Here is a 19,173-nt window from a genome sequence, read left to right as displayed (position 1 = left end):
AATACTTTCAGAATAAACTTATGCTTACTCCTCATATTGGAGAACTTATATATATAGTCTAGAGATTTTGTGCATTAGTAGGTTCTATATAGATGTTTTTCATTGAGAAAGCTGATATTAAGCTGATTTTATTAACCGGCATATTCTACTATTCGTAAATGATTTACACTGCCATTTCTATTACATATTTATTACATGGATATTTCTGCTAGGCAGAGTTTGATATGCTCATTTGCCCTTCACTGATACACAATATGATCATCTGGAAGTTTTTTGATTATTTGCTCTGATTATTTTGCTCTATGATAAGGGGCTCCGCGACTCTGTTTCTACCTTCTATTCTACCTATATTATCTATTTTATTTATTTTTTTTTATTTATTTTATGTGTGTATTTTTTAGTTTCTTTTTTGCTCATTGTGAACTACTTTTTATAATATGGATTATATATGACACTTGCTGCTTTTGCTTTGCTGCTTTGTTTTATTTCAACGCTCTTGCACTGTCAGCTTAGGCCAGCGTCAGCTTAGGCCAAGAAGTTGCTGTTTTTGGTGTGACAACATAATTGTTTTATGCAAGCTTTAGCGCATTTTATGTTAACTGTTTTTTTCATGTCTTTTCATCTGTTTTTTTTGTTACTCTTTTGATATGTTTAACATACCCCTTAAACTAGCTTGAATATAATTTAAACTGGCTTAGCTTGGAATGCTATAATTATTCAATTAGGCTTTTGATTAAAGGCTTACGAAAGTGTTGTTTTATTACACAAGGCTGCTCAATTTCATGTTTTATTACGCCTGAAGAAGCATAGTCTTGTGTGAAGAAGTTCTTCATTGTCAATTAACTTGTGTGGTGTGTTTTCTACATTGGTGTGTCCTCTGTGTGTGTAACAAAATCTCCATGTTGTATATTCTGTGTTAGCAGTAAAGGAACCAGGGGTAGAGGCCATGCGGTTCGAGACATACTCTCTCCTCTGTAGTGGGTGTACCAGTGCTGCAGTCTGGAGCTATCTCAGGATGATTCCCCATTTCCTTGTGATGGATTTGAAGATGTCTATGTTGAGGCTTAGGGCCACATTTTGTTGATATACCACATAACTGTGGTGTTGTCCGTCCTTATCAGCAATTGTCCCTGTTGGAGAAAGCGGACTGATGACTGGAATGCCAGTTTTAGTCCTTTGTTCAATTGACAGGCCTGGAGCCCACCATCGTTCTTCTTTCAGGCATGGAATTGACCATAAATTCCTGAGGTACCATTGCAACTTCCATATGCAGTCTGGCATGTGGGATCAATATTATGCAGGATGCCATGTGTGTAACCCAGGGCTTGCAGATTTTTTTTCCTTGCTGTAAGCTGGTTTGTAAATGCATGAAGTAGAGTGGAAGGTGCCAGTAGATGAATGACCCTTTTCAAGTCTTTTGTTAATTTGTCTCTGTTGTCCGCTTCTAACAGGCAGTGTCAGGTAAGGTGGGTAAATTTGAATTCCTGGAGCCTGCAATGAGCAATTACTGAAATTGATAATGCTCTGATCCTGTAAGAAATCTGAGGTATCTTCTGCAATTTGGTCAGATGGGGACGCAGGTATGCCTCCCTTGAGATCTAGGGAGACCAGCCAGCCAAGACTGCCCAGCATGCATGGGAAAGAAGCTGCTGGAGTCAGCATTTTGAATTTTGGGACAATAATAGGTCTCAATTGATTTTCCTTCCTTGGCACCAGGAAAAGTCTTGTTCCATAGATGGTATCTTTTCTATAGCAACCTGTAACCTTTGTCGTCACTGTGATTGTCCTGTGGAAGTGGTAGTGGCTGGATCTGCAGCAGTACTTTGCTGGTTGTTAGGCTGCCACTGGCCCTGTAGGCACCTCTGGATTGACCTCTGCCTCTTGTCGCCTATTCCTGCCTCTCTGTGTTCTGCTGGTGTCTGAAAACCTTTTTGGAAGGCCAGTTCAAATCCTTGACTGTCTGGACAGATTTTGCTTTCTCTTCCACCTTCTTCAGCACTTGCTGTGCAGGAGAGCCAAACAAATTGTGTTTATCCATGGGAGCATCTAGGAGCTTTGATTTTACATGGTCTGGTAATGACTGCTCTTTTAACCATGCATGCCTTCTGATCACTGTACCAGTCATAGCTGATCTAAAGGAAGACTCCAGTGCATCATAGCCACATTTTAAGGAATGGTTACTGACCTGCTGTATGTTATGTACCATTTCCTGAAGAGACTTTCAATCTAAAGCTTCAGGTGAGGACAACTTTTAGATAACTGATCTAACATAAATTCCTGATACTGAATCAAAGAGTAGCAGAAGTATAAACTTTTTACCCCATCTCCTAGATTCCCTTTCAGAGGAGTGGGTTTTGGCAGAGGTAGCTGCTACAGCCTTGGGGCCCTGTGAAATAGTTTCGGGATCTGCAAAAGGAGCCTTATACAAGTGATTATGTGTGTCCGGAACCCTGTAGTATCTGTCGGGCTTAGCAGGGGCGGAGGGAGTGAATCAGGAGCAGTACAAGCATCATTAAATGCATCATCCACAACTGTAAGTACTGGAGGAATGGCTAAAGGCCTATGCTGTGGCAAATGCAAGAAAGTCCTAAGCCTTTTCCTAGAGTCTGAGAAATCCTGACCCTGCCATTGAAATTGTTCCCTCATAGCATGCAAGGTTTAAGAAAATTACTCAGGAGGAGAGGCAGAAGGAATGGAGTCTTCTGCATCAGAGTCCTCATATGGAGAATAAGGGCCCTCAGGAGGGTTTGTATTTTCTGATTCATCTGAGGAGTAATCAGTAGAAACTGGCTCAGGGGGGTTCTGCTCTAGGCCTCTTCTCTGGAGGGGGTTGAGAGGCCCTATCAGGGTGAGACTGGGATCCCCTGATCAAAGAAATGAGATCCTCTGCTAGACTAAGCATTTGAGTACTAGAGCTATGCCTGTGAGAGGGGGCTTTAGTAGGCACGGCCTTGGAAGACTTAGCTGCTTTAGCCCTGGCAAAGGCCTTAATTGACATGGATGCAGGGGGCCTAGCAGCTCCACGTGCAGGAGTAGATACATCTAGGGGAATTTCAGTAGCAGATTCAGCCATGCTAGAAGAGGCCTCGGTAGTAGGAGGCAAAGGAAGAACCGCGGACTCGGTTTCACGCTTTTAGCTAAATGTACAAGCTGCTACGTCGTGGTCTGGGCCTAAACAAGGTAGGCAGTAAGAGTGGAAGTCTTTATGAGGTATTTGTTTCCCACAAGTTAAACAGTTATTCACTTTTTCTGACATCGGCTGAGGCAAGAAAGAGTTTTAGAAGTCTTGGTAGTAGTAATCTCTGGATCTGACCGACCGGCACTTGCTAACAACTTTTGCTTCGGCGCCACGGCAAGAAAGACTGAGGAAAATGGTGTCGGCTGATGCCTTTATACCCGAAGAACTGCAGCTATGACGTCGGGTGAAGTGCGACACCAGCCGAGGCCAGACCCAGACTTTGGAAAAGGGCTGCCTGAGGCCAGGACAACCCATTTGTTAGGACTGCAGATGCATCCTTGAAGGACATCAGATAGCTGGTGCCAGAGCCATGGCGTGAAGTTAAACGCCAAAAAATGTATAGTCATACCCTTCGGGAAAAACAAGGTAACCCCAAGCTACCATATAGGCGACAACCCACTAAGCACAGAAGAGGTTATCAGGGACTTGGGGACCCAGGTTGACAGTGGCCTTTCTTTTGACACTCACGTTGCTAAAGTGGTTAGAAAGACCTTCTACATTGCCCACCTGATCATGAAGGGATTCACATCCAGATCTAGTGAGGTCATTGTTCCCCTGTACTCTTCACTTATCAGACCAATGATCGAGTACAATGCCCCATTCGGGATGCATCTCACCAGACATCTGCAGCAATTGGAGAGACCCCAAAAGTTCCTCACCAAAAGGATAAAGGGACTCCAAAATCTGTCATATGCTGCCAGATTGAAGAAACTCCAGCTCTATTCAGTCGCATACCGTGTGCTCAGAGGTGACATGTGCCTGACATACAAGGCCATGTCCAACGGGAATTAATGGACATGCTCCACCTCAAAAAATCCAAATCCACCAAAACCACTAGAGCAAGAAACTTAAACCTTAGCACGGATATAAATAGGACGTGCTGGAGGGTTAGATTTATCACTCAGAGACTCCCTATGCTGTGGAATAAAATCCCGGTCCATGTGAGGCAGAGCACCTCGCTGGCTCTGTTCAAGAGAAATCTTGACCTGTGGATGGGAGATCGTAGGTTTACCCCGGGAATCATCTCTGTCTCACTGCTGGACAGAGGCACAACAAACTAATGGGCACAGTATTTTTTCATATAAGGGGTGGCGTAAGCCACAAAACCTTGGGCTAGGCTTATAAATGCCTTAGGGCAGATAGCCTAGTATAAACCTATGAACCTATGGAAGTGGTGCAAACATAATTACAAAGGAGGACTCTTAATACAGGCACCATTACCCACAGAAGCTGGATGTGCACATCCTGCAGTATAAGGGAAATACCTCACCCAGCTCATGATGATGACTATAAAACAATCTCTCAAGTGTCACATCCTTGATTCAGCTGAGTGAAGCAGATCCATACTCTTTCCCAAAATACAAAGACCATCAAAAAAACATAGTTCACAATGCCAACCAATTAATTTTAATGAAAACATTTACCATGTATATATTCATTTTCATTTTACTGGTTGTCTATTTGGGTACAGCCCGTTTAAGATGGATGCCTGGGGATAAAACATTCAGTACATATTAGTAAAAGGGAAGTGAACTGCATGCAGTTGGCTGGACCTAACAGGATCTTTTGTTAAGACATAGGTTCATAGGAGGTTACTAGGTTAATGGCCCTAGGGCCTTTACAAGCCTGGCCATGTTCTACCCATGTTCCCTAATTGACCTTGGTTAGATGTTGGTTATTCGCACAGCAAGTTTATGATCAGCACCGACTGTCCATAAGGGACATAGGTACCACCCCAGCGTGAATTCATGGTCTCAAATCCAATTGTCTAGGTTGCACTTGAATAGGGTTATTGAGCAGTTCTGCTTCACATGACTTGGGAGTTTATTCCAGAGGTGTGGCAATCTATGGGATATGTATCTCTCTCTCCAGCATGTTCTGTTATAATGTCACAGGGTAGGATGAGATTCTTGGAGTGAGTGACACTTGTCCCATTTGATCTGCAGATGTGCAGCATTTCATTAGGGCAGGGTTAAAGACTGCTCTGTAGACCAGGCACAAGTTGCTTGTAGGATAAAGAGTACAGTGACAGAGCTTTCAGTCTTTCCATGTAGGTCATGTTTTGAAGGCCCTGAATTTTCTTAGTGAGAATCCTCTGTGGTCTCTCCATCTGCTGCAGATGTCTGGTGAGTAACACACAAAAGAGAGCACTGTACTCTATTAGTGGTCTGAAGAGGGTTGAGTACAGAGGAGATATAACATGTTTAGTCTCGGATGCGATGCCTTTACTTACCATTGTGGACACATGGTGATCAAAGTTTATATTGCTATCAACCTGTGTTTCCAAATCTCGCACCACTGGGTTTGAGCTTGGGGGGGTGGAGTGCTGTCAATACTGTAGTTTGCAGGGGCTTCCCAAGGGGATAATAATGCACTGTTTTGTGTTTAGTTTTAGTCTGTGGCTTAGGCACCAATCATTTGTCTGTTAGCCCCTTTTGTAATATGTTATCATTTGAGGAATCAATGATTGTTGTTGTTGCGTCTTTCGGCTTTTCCCGATTAGGGGTCGCCACAGCAGAACTCCGGTCCGCTAATGATTGGCAGTACATTTTTACGTGCCGAGTTGCCAGCCCTGACGCACAACCTTCAATGAAGGTACGCCCATTCACGCATGTCTCCAGACAGAAGACGCTCTAGCTGAGAAATGAACAGGACAACGTCTTACTGTGAGATGACAGCGCTACCGCAGCATGCCCAGTTTGAAATCAGCAAACTTGGCAAGCCACAGGCCATCTACTTTCACCTAGACGTCCAAAAAATAGATTCCAAACAGTACAGGACCAAAGGGAGATCCTTGTAGTATGCCACTGGTAACTGGTCTACAGGTACAAATGGAATCCCCAACTTTGACAGTATGTATTCTTTTGGTGAGCCAGTAGACTACCCGTGGGTTAATCCCCAGCTAGGAGAGTTTCTCAATGATACCTGACTAGGGAATTGTGTCAAAGGCCTTGGCTAAGTCGACAGGCAGTATGTACTGTTTTGCTCTCATCCAGGGCTTAGGTAACATTCCAGGAGAAGTCACCCAGGCTCAATAAGCATGATTCTACCCATAACAAAGCCAAACTGGTTTGGGTCAAGAGTTTGGAGGTCACCTATGTCTTTGTTGATAAGGTCCACAATGATTCTTTCTTTGGCCTTGCAGATAAGGCTAGTTAGGCTCTATAGTTCCCAGGGATGGTTGCTGGACCTGCTTTGTACAAGGGGATTACTGCTGCTGTTTACCACTCTGCTGGAGCACAGCCAGTGCTGAAGCTGAGGTTAAAGACAGTGCCAAGTGGTCCTACTAGTTCTTGGTTTAGACTGTTTAGTAAGCAACCTGGGATGATATTTGGTCCCATACAGGCTGTGTTTTTGGCCTTGGAGATCTAAGATGTGACCTGCTCTTTGGAGATACTAGATAGAGGACTGGTGTCAGGTATGCTTTGGGATATGGCTGGTGAGGACAGGGGGGTGAAGTGTGTGCCAAATGTGTCAGCTAGCTAGCTGACAATTTCCTCAGATTCAGTGAGAGAGGTACTGGGGTCTATATTAGAACCACGAAGAGTCAGTTCAGCAAATGGCTTTCACATCAAAAATGCCGTTCAAACTCACTTTTGTGGGTGGGGCTGCACACCCCACTAATTACATACCAACTCTGAGATTGCACTACAGTGAGGAAAGGGCAAATTTTCCGATCTTCTCTGTACTGCGATCTCACTATAACAGTTTGTTGAACGGCATTTTCGATGTAAAATGCCATTCGCTGAACTGAGCTTTCATGGTTCTAATACAGACCCGATGTACTGTCCACTGTAGATTTGGTACATTGTTGGGCATTCCCCTTTTAGATTTCAGACTTAGCTGAACGTCTTAGGATTATCCTTAGCTAGGGCTGCTAATTTAACTTCACAGTTCAAGTTAAAGTACGTATTTAAGTCACATAGAGTACCTACTTGGTTTAAAACTGAGAAAGGAGTGCAACAAAACTGTATTTCACACTACATATTCGGACTGCATCATGCAAAATGCTGGGTTAGATGAATCAGATGCGGGAAAAATGACAGAAGAAATATTAACAACCTCATATTTGCAGAGGATTCCACTGTGAAAGGGAGGAACAGCTGAAGAGCCTGCTGAAGAATAAGGATGTAGAGAATGCAAAAATGCTGGTCAAGTTAGAGAAATAAAATGAGGTCATCTAACTCCAAGCAAATAGGAAAGAAATGGAGGTAGCAACAGAGTTTATTTTACTTGTCTACAAAATCTCTGCAGATGATGACTGCAGCCATGAAATTAAAAGACATTTGCTAGTAAAAGGAAAGTTACTGTCAAATCTGGATAAGAAGTGAAGACCTTACATTATCACTGAAGTTCTGCATGGTCACAGCTATGGTCTTCCTAGTAACAACTTATGGCTGTAACAACTAGACTTAAGTAAGGCTATGCTCCGGAAAATCGAAGCCTTTGAACTGTGGTGCTGGAGAAAACCTTTGACAATTCTATGGACTTTAAGAAGATCAAGTCAGTCAAAACTCAAGGAAATAAATCCAGAATGTTCACTGGAAGGTCTGGCAGTAAATCTAAAACTCAAATACAGGCCAGAAAATGCTCTCTCAAGTGTTCAAAGTCCTGCTGGTAGAGTGACTAAGTTACAGTTTGTGGGAACAAGCTTTTTGAAATGTCAGACAAATGTGGCTTCTTTGAAAACCAGAAATATGGCTATAGTCCTTATGTTTGGCAGAATAATGTTTCAGACTTTTGGGTCATTTAACAGAAAAGACTTTGCTACCACAGAACATTTTATGAAGAAGGATATATAATGAGTCATGAGGTGGGAAGAGGAGAGAAGAATCCAAGTGAAACGGAGTAAGTAGATATGGAACAAGGATCTCCATGAAACAGTCTGTTGGTGAGACAGAAAATCATAAGGCTGCTATGGAGAGTCACACAACTCTAGCTACAAATGTTCAGCAGTACTATCTCCAGGGCAGGAAGGAGCATAGGATGAACTGAAATATTTCTGTTTAGCATTGTCTGGAGCCTGCATTTACTGGACAGAGTGGCAGTACTAAACACAATGAGTTCACATTCAATTACCACAACAGCACCCCCTTATCTTAGAACATTTCTGGATTCTTTATGAAAAACTACACCTGACTCAGAAGGCAATGTCCATGACAAAGCCCTGTTCTTCATATGGCTCTCCAAACACTGGAATGCCATCTCACCACAATAAAAACAAACACCTTCAGACTTCTGATTAAAAAAATATATATATTTGTAATTCCTGGTTTTGTAGATGCCCCTCTTCCTCCAAAACCATATCCCCTTTCTCCTGCTTTATTCTTGCAATGTATCCTCTACCCACCTCAAGCACAATGGAAATATATGTAATTCTTATCCAACTCACCCTCCTACACACCCTATACATGTATCACCTACAACGGCTCTAAATTAGCCGTTCACTTTTCTGACATTAATATACCTTGTAGAAATTTATCTACCTTCTCCACCTAAACCTGCATCTGTAATACTTTCAGCAAACTTCACTTTGTTTGCAAATATGTTTATATACTGTGTACTTTGATTAATAGCCAATTGTTTCTCCCTATACTATTAACATGTTTCTTAATTACTTATGTTATGATAAATCAATGCAGAAATAACTTTATGGCTTCTTTGCATCATTCTACTCTCAGCCTATGTAAAATTGGTACCTAAACCTAACTATGCCATCTGAATGTAGTACCCAACTGATTTTCATTTGTAACTGTATTGGAGCTTCTCTCCGTGGGCCTCTACTGAAAAGTAGTATCCTGACCCGTCAGACATTTCCCAAATTCAAAAGCAGTAAATGAGCTTGTTCAAATGTGTTCCGTTCTTCCCACTACTACACCAACTACAATGCTTTGTTGAGGTAGTTAGGGAACTGAACTGTGAAACAAAATTATAGCTACTACAAGTTTCACTCAGAATTAAAAAAACTTAAAATGAAAAATGCAAGCTACACACAGTTAAACATGTATGCAATGCTCCAAAATGTTCTAAGATTTCAAACATGAAAAATGCAGAACAGTTCAAATGTTTTTTATGGAAATATGGCCCACCATTAACATTCTTTAACAGAATACTGATGTATACACACACACACACACACACACACACACACACACACACACACACACTACTTACCTGGTGCAGAGCTAAGAGCCCTGCAACTGCTAGAAAAATGAATGGGTGTATACTGTCAAAAGACTCTGTGCATTTTTCACTTTGCTGCTCAAACAGTGCAGCAGACTTTCTGGGGAACACCATATGGCTAATTTATATGAATTGCTCCTTCAGACTTGACACATTTATATGCAGCTTTTGCCAGCGAGAGCACTGCAGGCTGGTGCCTTATACTACCGCAGTGGTATAGCTGTCCACGAACCTCTCGAGCATAAAGCATTACGAAAATCTGCACAGGACAGGTTAGTGCACTATATTAGGCCTTTCTGAATCCAAGGAAATATCTGTATAATGTACATGTAAATTTGTAGTACTACATTCTTGACTCTAGTGTAGGTCTGCTCCCTTTAAAGTTAACTATATGGCATAGCCTCATTAATATTAAACAACATGCACACTGACTGGTAACAGCAATTAGTGCGTCTGCTGTACATTTATTTTATTTACTTATTTATTTTTCGCTTGTTGACCGGGCTAGTCTATCAGGATATATGTCCATTTTCAGTAGAGGTCCAGGGAGAAAAGCTCCAAAACAGAAGTTATGTCTTACCATAACGTTCCATCTGTATTGTTGATCCTTGTTCAGTCATTACGCATGGGTATCGGTTCCGACCTCAGAACCGAGCCGGCCATTTTCCAAGCTCGCGTCAGCTTCAAACTCTCAAGCTAAACTCTTACCCACAACCCCCCTCTCAATCTGAGGTAACAAGGAGTTTGCAAGTCAAAGAAGATAGAGGCTACCTCTGGTCAAATAACCTAAGAGAACCGGATGGTGAGATCTGCTAGAAACCACAGGAGGAGAAGGAGGAGGGAGGATTGTAATGACTGAACGAGGATCAACAATACAGATGGAACGTTATGGCAAGTCATAACTTCTTTATCTGATATTGTTAATCCTCGTTCATTCCTTACGCATGGGACAGAGTCCCCAGCCTCATCTATTCCTGGGAGACTCTCATGGAAGGACATTCCTGAGCACCACAGAACCGAAAGATGCACTTCCCCTGGAGGCCAAATCCAATTTGTAATGATTGATGAAGGTATGAGGCGTAGCCCAAGTTGCAGCTGCACAGTAAGGAAGCTCTGGCATGGAAGGCAGCAGAAGTTGCCACAGACCTTGTTGAACGAGCTTTCATGGTAGTAGGCAACGAGATATTGCATTGTATATAAATGAAGGTCAAACAGTCCTTCAACCATCTAGCTAATGTGACCTTAGCAACAGCAGATCCTAATCTAGGTCCAGAAAAAGCCAAAAATAACTGGTCAGATTTACGAAAGGGCCTAGTCCTGTTTAAGTAAAAACAAATTTGCCTGTGGATATCTAGGGTATGAAGGCAATACTCTCCTCTGTTTGAATGATTGGGAAAGAAAATTGGCAATTCAATGTCTTGATTAATGGACATTTCAGAGATCACGTTAGGCAGAAAGGATGGATTAGTTCTCAGAGACAGTCTATCTCTATGAAAAATCAAGTATGGACTCTTGATATATAGAGCCTGAAGCTCAGAAATACATCTGGCAGAAGTAATGGCGACCATAAACAAGGTTTTCCATGACAAATACTAGAGGTCACAAGAAGAGGCAGGTTCGAAAGGTGGCATTGTCAGAGCTTGTAGAACTAATGATAAATTTCATGGTTGAATAGGTTCTCTAAAAGGTGGCTTCAGATTTTTCACACCTTTTTTGAAGGTCTTGCACAATTTGTGGGACATAAGAGAGGAATCTTGGACACCCTCATGAAAATTAGAAATTGCAGCCAGATGAACTCTAATGGTAGAGGCCGATAGACCTGATTGAAAGAGATCGGCCAGATAGTCTAGTATTATCAACACTGGTGCTGAGAAGGGATCTACTTGTTTATCTTTCAGCGAACAGGTAAATCTTTTCCACTTGCTCAGATAAGTAACTCTAGTGGAAGACTTATGAGATGCAATGAGAATATCACGTACCGATAAAGAAAGATCATTCTACCTGGCAATCAAGGGAATTGGAGTAGCCAAGCCGTAAGCTTCAGGCTGTTCAAGCTGGGATGAATCAGGTTCTGTGGATGGGAGTTCAACACTGGGATTGGATGGAGAATCCATGGTCGATCTAGTAGGCGAGGCCAAAGGAAGGGGAACCAAATCTGTCAAGGCCAACATGGTGCTATGAGGATCACCTTGCTCTTCAACCGACGGGCTTTCTTTAGAAACTGGGGAATGAGGGGAAAGGGTGGAAATGCATAAAGAAGACCTGAGGGGCAATTGTGGACTAGAGCGTCCCTGGGTGACTGTCCCGGAGGGGGAATCAGGGCAAATTAGTTGCTGCATTTGTAGTTGGTTGGGGATGCAAAGAGGTCACCAGCAAGGACGACCCCAGCGGTGGAAGATTTCCGCCGCAATCAAGGGATTCAGGGACCATTCATGAGGGTGAAGAATGCACCTGCTGAGTCTGTCTGCTATCACGTTGGATCTCCCAGCAATATGCGTTGCTAGAAGAAAATGGTTGGTAGCCATCGCCCATTGCCATATCCTCATGGCCTCTTGACAAAAGGGGTAAGATTTTGTTCCACCTTGCTTGTTGATGTATCAGACCACCACCATGTTGTCCGAATCACAATCGTCCCAGACGGCAGCAGGGGGACGGAATGCTTGCAATGCCAGAAGCACTGCCCTCAGCTCTAGAAAGTTTATATTGCAGATGGGCCGACAGTTCTGACCAAGTGCCTTTGACTGTCTGTCCCTGACATAGCCCCCCCCACCCCATCAGGGAGATATCTGTGGTCACCGTGGGCTTGGGCTGCTGTGGGGAGAAGGGGTGAGACCATTGTGACAAATTGTGCCTCATCCACCAATTTAAATCCTGTTTGCACCTGTGGGTTACTCGAATCATGGTTGAAAGAGGATGCTGAAAAGGATACCATTGGGTAAGCAGTAGCCATTGTAGAAGCCTCATGTGAAACCTGGCCAGGGGAACAATGGTGATAGAGGCTGCCATGGAACCCAACAGCTGTAGAATCGGGTGAGCCGTGGATTTCTCCCTTGAAAGGATTGGAATCAGTTGTTGCTTTATACTTAGAATTCTGTGCTCTGGAATAGCAGCCCTGCAGTTCTTTGTGTCCAAGATAACCCCTATGAATTCTGTCGACTGAGATAGGGTGAGATTGGATTTTTGCCAGTTTATGGTTATACCTTGCCTTTGAGCAGCGAGGAGAGAGTATGCCAGGGCTTCTTCCAGTAGATGTCTGGTGGGGGCGGAAATGAGCCAGTCGTCTAGGTATGGAAACACCTGGAATCCTTGAATTCGCAAGAGAGCTGTGACATCTGCCATGCACTTTGTGAACACTCTGGGGACTGTAGAGAGTCCGAAGGGCAGTACTCTGAACTGGTAGTGACTGGCTCCCGCACGGAAGCACAGAAATCTTCTTGATGGCCTGTTCACTTTTATGTGGTAGTACGCATCTTTAAGATCTATCGAGCACATCCAATCGTCTTTTTCCAAAAGCAGAAGGATAGACTGTATTTTGACCATCCGGAATTTTTGTACTCTCACAAACTTGTTCAATACACGGAGATCCAAAATTTGTCTCCAGTCCCCAGTTTTCTTTGGCACCAAAAATAGTCTTGAGTAGAATCCGGATCCTACCTGGTCTGGAGGGACTATTTAGATGACTCTCTTTCTTAGCAGCTTTTCTATCTCTAGTGCTGCTTCTTCCCTTTGACTGGGTGGCACGTCGGGAAGGTTCAAAGGTTCATAGGCTATCTGCCTTAGGGCATTTATAAGCCTAGCCAGAGTGTGTTTGGCTTTCGTCACCCATTTAAATGAGGTTTACTATGCCCTTTTTCGAGGTTAATTTACTGCGCCTCTGTAACAGTGACACAGAAGTGATCCCCGGGATAAACCTATGATCTCCCATCCACTCGTCAAGATTCCTCTTGAAGAGAGTCAGTGAGGGACTCTGCCTAACTTGGACTGGGATTCTATTCCAGAGTGAAGGGAGCCTCTGGGTTATGAATCTGTCCCTCCAGCATGTCCTATTTATTTCTGTGCTAAGGTTAAAGTCCCTCAAGCGCATAGCTCGAAGGGATTTGGATTTTCATAGCCATTAATTCTGGGTTGGACATGGCTTTATACGTCAGGCACAGATTGCCTCTAAGTAGGCAGTATGCAACTGAGTAGAGTTGGAGTTTCTTTAACAAAGCAGCATATGGCATCAGTTTGAGCCCCTTGATCCTCTTGGTGAGGTACTTTTGGGGTCTTTCTAGTTGCTGCAGGTGTCAGGTAAGGTACATCCCGAATGGGGCATTGTACTCAATTATGGGCCTGATGAGGGATAAGTAAAGAGGCACAATGACCTCCCTTGATCTAGATGTAAATCCCTTCATGATAAGGTGGGCTATGAAGGTTTTTCTAACCACTTTGGCCATGTGGTTGTCAAATGAGAGATTGCTATCAACTTGGGTCCCCAGGTCCCTAATTTCTTCTTCTATACTTAATGGATTACCACCTATGTGGTAATTTGTGGGCACTTTGTTTTTGCCAAAGGGGATGACTATACACTTTTTGGCATTTAGTTTGAGGCCATGGCTCTGGCACCAGTTATCTGTCTCTATGAGACCCTTTTGGAGGATGCTTGTGTCAGCTGGAGTCTCTATTATGGCGCTCAGTTTGCAGTCATCTGCGAACTTGGTCAGCCATAGTCCTCCTGTGTTGGCCTGTACCTCCGAAAAATATATACAGAACAAGAGCGGTCCCAGGACTGAGCCTTGTGGGATGCCGCTTGTAACTGGTTTGGAGTCTGACATGGTTCCAGCAATTCTGACCATGTGGGTTCTGTGCTTGAGCCAGTTTGCAACCCATCTTATGACATAGCGGTTTATATTTAAGCTGGAGAGCTCATCAATGATGCCCAAGTGGGGTATTGTATCGAAGGCTTTTGCGAGGTCCAGGTAGGCTGTGTGGACCACCTTCCCCTCGTCAATGGCCTTGGTGACTGTTTCAAAGAAAATCGACCAGGTTTAAGAGGCAGGAACTGCCCTTGACAAAGCCGAATTGGGTAGGATCCAGTGTCTGTAGGTCCCCAATATCTTTATTTATGAGTTCCATGATGATCCTCTCCATAGCTTTGCAGACCAAGCTAGTCAGGCTTATGGGGCGATAGTTTCCAGGGTTCGTTGAGGCACCACCTTTGTGGACAGGGACCACTGTTGCTATGCGCCATTCTTTGGGTACATATCCTGTAGTAAGGCTGAGATTGAACAGTAGCTTTATGTTGGGGTTCAGCTCTTCTTGGAGTTCATGTAGGATGCATCCCGGGACACCGTCTGGTCCCATTGATGCTGTGTTTTTTGCTTTGGAGAGGGCGGCTCTTACCTGAGCATCTGAGATGTCAGGGGGCAGCACTCTGCTGGGATAGATATTTGCAATTCTGGGGGCACTGAACCTGTCAGCCAGGATGTTGGCAATGTCTGTGGATTCAGTGTATTTTTTGTCATTTTGGACCAACTCTGAGCATATCTGGGAGTTACCACCCAGGTTCCTAACATAACTAAAGAAAGCCTTGTGATTATCCTTAGTGTCCTGTGCAATTTTTCTCGTGAAGCTGGCCTTAGACGATTTTATGAGGGACCGTAGTTTTTTGCTAATACTGATCAGAGATGCCTTCCCTTTTAGGAATTTTGCTCTATCATGTAGTAGATTCCTCCTTCTATTGTATAGTTTATTTATGGCAGGGGTCCACCAGACAGGACGCCTGCCCTTGGGGGATTGCGTCTTGGTTTTATTTGGGATTGCATGATCCATGCATTCCTGAAGGTGTCCATAGAATGCGTTTATAAAGGATTCTGCAGTTTGGGCTGTATTTTCCACAGGCCCGGGGGCTTTAAAGGATTCCACCTCGGTTTTGAGGAGTGTGAAGTTTGCTTTAGAGAAGTTTTTCACTGTGGTTTTCTGGGCTGGGGGTGGTGTCGGGATGTGGATGTCCAGTGAGATTAGTTTATGGTCTGATCTTACCAGTGAGGGATACACTTCTGGTCTGGAGCATAGAGCCCCCATGTTGGTGATGATCAGGTCCAGTATGTTTTCCCCTCTTGTGGGAGTGGTAACAAGTTGTTCCATAGCATTTGAGTTTATAAATTCTATGAACCTTTGGGCTAGGGTGTTGGGGCTTGAGTAATGCTCCCAGTCTATGTTTGGGTAGTTGAAGTCACCCAATATAACATTGTTTGGAGAGACCTTTATATTTTCCAGTGTTCTCAGGAAAGCCGAATGGGGTTCCTGAGTTTGGGAGGGTGGTCTGTAGCAGGCTATAAACTGAAAGGCAGTTTTTCCCACTGTTAGTTGCACACGGATGATCTCAGATACTTCGTGCTGTACCACCAACCTGGAGGTGTGGGTATCTTTGATAAATATGGATACTCCCCCTCCTTTTGTGGTTCAGTCCGAGTTTTGCGGCCGAAAAGTATGCTATGAAGTATAACCTGGTAGTGCTGGGGTGCTCTCGGGAGCCTTGAACCAGGTTTCTGTTACTGCACAGATATCGATGTTCTCCATGCTGAGGAGAGTTTTGAGTGCGTGCATCTTGAGGTTTAGACTTCTGGCGTTGAGTAGCATTACCCTTAGTTTCTTTTTCCTTGTGATATCTATGGAGGTGGGTTTGTCTTCTGAGCTTTGCCTAAAAAAGGCACTATAGGAGTGGCAAGAGCCTTTGCCAATATCCGAAAGCCCAGGGGTGACAGGTGCAAGTCGTCCCTAGCAAAGCACAGTGGCTTGCCGAACATGTCATCCCAGGCGGACAGGCACTGGATCCCCTTTGAATGACACCAATACTTCAGCCAATTGCTGAAACTGATCATCTTGTCTTCATATTGTGGCATCATTCTTAGTGAGGGTAAGATGCTACTCAAGGTCAGGGTCATAACGGCCTGGCCTACATGCTCAGAGAGCTCCTCTATGTCTCTTTTCATGTAGTCCAGGGAGGTACGTCTCAGGTCATTCACACCAGCATGGAAAATGACCGAGTCATATTTGTACTTGCCTTGGAGTGACCTGAGTGCTTGTGTTATGTGGCAGATCCTAGCGCCAGACAGGCAGCTCACCGTGACCTTCTCCTTGTTCAGCCTGGTGAGCGGGACGTCAGTGTTCCTGACAACAGAATCACCTATTACAAGTGTATCAGGTGTGTTGTTAAGCCTTAAGGGCTGTGACTGTTTGGCACACTGGCTTTGTGAACTATGTGTTGCATGTGTTTTGTTTTGTGGTAGCGGTTGCTTGGATGTCTGTTTTGGACGTCTTTGCTGCTTAAGCAGATTTTTATTTAGAGCCTCTGAGTATGTTTTTGTGTGTTTATGTGTTTGATTTGCTGTTGTGGTAGGTCTATGAGACTGGAATTGTAGTGTTAGTGGTTACCTTCTCCTCCTGACTGGTTACGCCAGTATTGAGTTGAGAGAGCTCAGACTTCAGTTTGGCTATATGGTTGCATCTCTCACATATGTTGGAACTTGTTGGGAGGAGGAGAGGGTTGTCTGTGTACATGAGGCAGTTGTAACATTGCCTCAAGATTCCCAGATTCACCAGCTGGACTGGAGAGGAAATTGACAACTGACCTTTGGACATGCTAGAATAGTATAGGGAATTCCTTTATAATTGAATCAACAAGGGGCAATGGGAAACAAGATACTCAAAGGGAGTATGTGAGGATGTAGTGCTTTTAATTTTTAGTGCGAACTTACAGAATTGCTTTTGTGAGCAAGTGCCAGACTTTAGATTAGGAATAGGGTGTTTATTTTGAGAGCTAGAGCAGTTCTAAGGGAAAAAGTGAACAGCAGACTTTGTGGAGCCGAGAATGGTTTAAACCCGATTAAGCGGTGCTGCCCGATGCTGCTCTATGCGCAAAGCCGCGCCAAAGTGGGTTTTATACAGGGGGACTTGAAAGAGGTAGAAATTGGCCCAAAATGGCCAATGGACTACCAGATTCTTGTGCTGGGAACACTCCTCCAGGGATAGATAGGCTGCTCTAAGCTCCCCACTCCCACTGGTGCACAAAGAAGCCTCCTTTTATCCAAGAAAGTCCAGAATACAGCAAAGCCTGTATTTGGACTACTCTAGGTCAGGAAAGGTGGAAAACAAGGATAGTTTGTTTTCTTTTTGTAAACAAACAGCAAAAAAATGCAATAAATATGTAACACAGGCTAGCACACTTGAGTGTGTAGCCTCAACAGGTAAATACAGCAAACAGGACAATCTTTTAAATGCAGGTGAAAAAAACAGTTTAAAACAGGTAAAGGAGCAGATCTACTTGCGTTTCAGCGAGATCGGACAGTCGCACAGGTAGTAGCAGAAAAAATACTTTATCAGGTAAGCAGTCGCTCTTTGTGTCTCTCTGCTGCTAGCACCACTCTGCAGTCTTGAGTAGGCAGGGCAGGACAAAGATCAAAGGGGATATGATAACTTTTAGTTATGTACTTACCATAACTTTGGATGTATGGGATCCATCTCGCCTACATTCATGACAGATGGGTTCGGAGCCGATCCATCGGCTCTCACTTCACTAATACACTAGCACGAAGTCTCTCATTGGCTGGGCTACTCCCTATCCCAGGATGCACTACACCTGCTTCCCAGATCTTGTTTGTTAAACTTTCATACATCCATGCAAACACAGAAAGGTAGTAATCACTATAACCAACTAAAGTTCTTCAAGAAAGAACACCAAGAAAAAGTGACTACAGCTCCTCTAAATCCAAATGGAAGGGGAAGGAGGGTGGTACTTATGAATGCAAATGAGATGGATCCCATACATCCAAGTTATGGTAAGTACATAACTAAAGATGTAATGGGATCCTATCTCTCCCATTCATGACAGATGAGACAAGCGTCCCTAGCACCTACATCCCGGGTGGCTCATTGGAACACACTCCTGAGAACCGTGGAACCAAAGGAAGCTCTGCCTCGAGAAACCACATCCAATTTGTAATGAGAAATGAAAGTGTCGGGAGAAGTCCAGGTTGCCGCAGCACAAATATCATCAATGGATAACTTGGGTGAAAAGCTACCAGTAGCCATGGCCCTGGTAGAATGAGCCTTGACTGGAAAGGGAAGGTCTTTTTGGCCTGTGAATAAACAAAGGTGATACAATCCTTAATCCATTTTGATATGGAGGCTTTTGATACTGATTGACCCAATTTGTTCGGTGCAAAAGAAACAAATAATTGATTTGATTTTCGCGTTTGAGCAGTTCTATCAAGTAGAAACGTAACTGTCTATGTACATCAATTGATGCAAAGTATATTCTGCGTTATTAGAATTCTGGGAAAAACACAGGGAGTTCTATGGTTTGTTGCAAACAGAAAGAAGAGGCCACCTTTGGAATCTAGAAAATGCAGGGTTCAATTTCAAAGAAACTCTATATTTGTGAAAATCAAATAGGGAGGATCAGAACAAAGAGCTTGAAGTTCTGAAACTGCGTCTAGCAGATGTTATGGCTACTAGAAAGGCTGTTTTCCAAGACAGAAATTTTAAATCAGAGGTAGCAGCTGGTTCGAGAAAGGGCGGGCAGTTAGGGCAGCAAGAACCATATTCAAATCCCAGGAGGAACAGGATGAGATAAAGGGGGCCTAGGGCCAAGCTCCTTTAAGGAGCATTACAAAGTTTGTGAGACATCAATGATGGTTCAAATGAAGCATGAAAATTAGAGATTGCGCTAGTTGAACCTTAATGGTAAAGAAGATTGGGCTCCGATACTG

The 19,173-nt window shown here is 43.7% G+C and overlaps 1 protein-coding gene across 2 annotated transcripts in view; it reads right to left on the bottom strand.

Moving 5' to 3' along the window:
* Window positions 1-19,173, bottom strand: part of MAK16 (MAK16 homolog) — a 1,440,501-nt gene that overhangs the window by 234,797 nt on the left and 1,186,531 nt on the right. The window contains exons 6-8 of one of the 2 annotated variants that reach the window (XM_044083007.1): window positions 13,958-13,982; window positions 10,218-10,230; window positions 1,765-1,775 (exon numbers count right to left, since the gene is read on the bottom strand). The exons of the other annotated variant lie outside the window; for it this stretch is intronic. Of the exons in view, the coding sequence (XP_043938942.1) occupies window positions 1,765-1,775; window positions 10,218-10,230; window positions 13,958-13,982 (49 nt within the window). The remainder of the gene's footprint in view (window positions 1-1,764; window positions 1,776-10,217; window positions 10,231-13,957; window positions 13,983-19,173) is intronic. 2 annotated transcript variants of the gene reach the window in all.

This window comes from Protopterus annectens, chromosome 9.part0 (genome assembly GCF_019279795.1).
Source record: "Protopterus annectens isolate FY-2018-M chromosome 9.part0, PAN1.0, whole genome shotgun sequence".
NCBI classification, from domain to species: domain Eukaryota; kingdom Metazoa; phylum Chordata; order Ceratodontiformes; family Protopteridae; genus Protopterus; species Protopterus annectens.
Note: the sequence above shows the minus strand (reverse complement) of the source record. Positions and strands in the feature narration are given on the sequence as shown.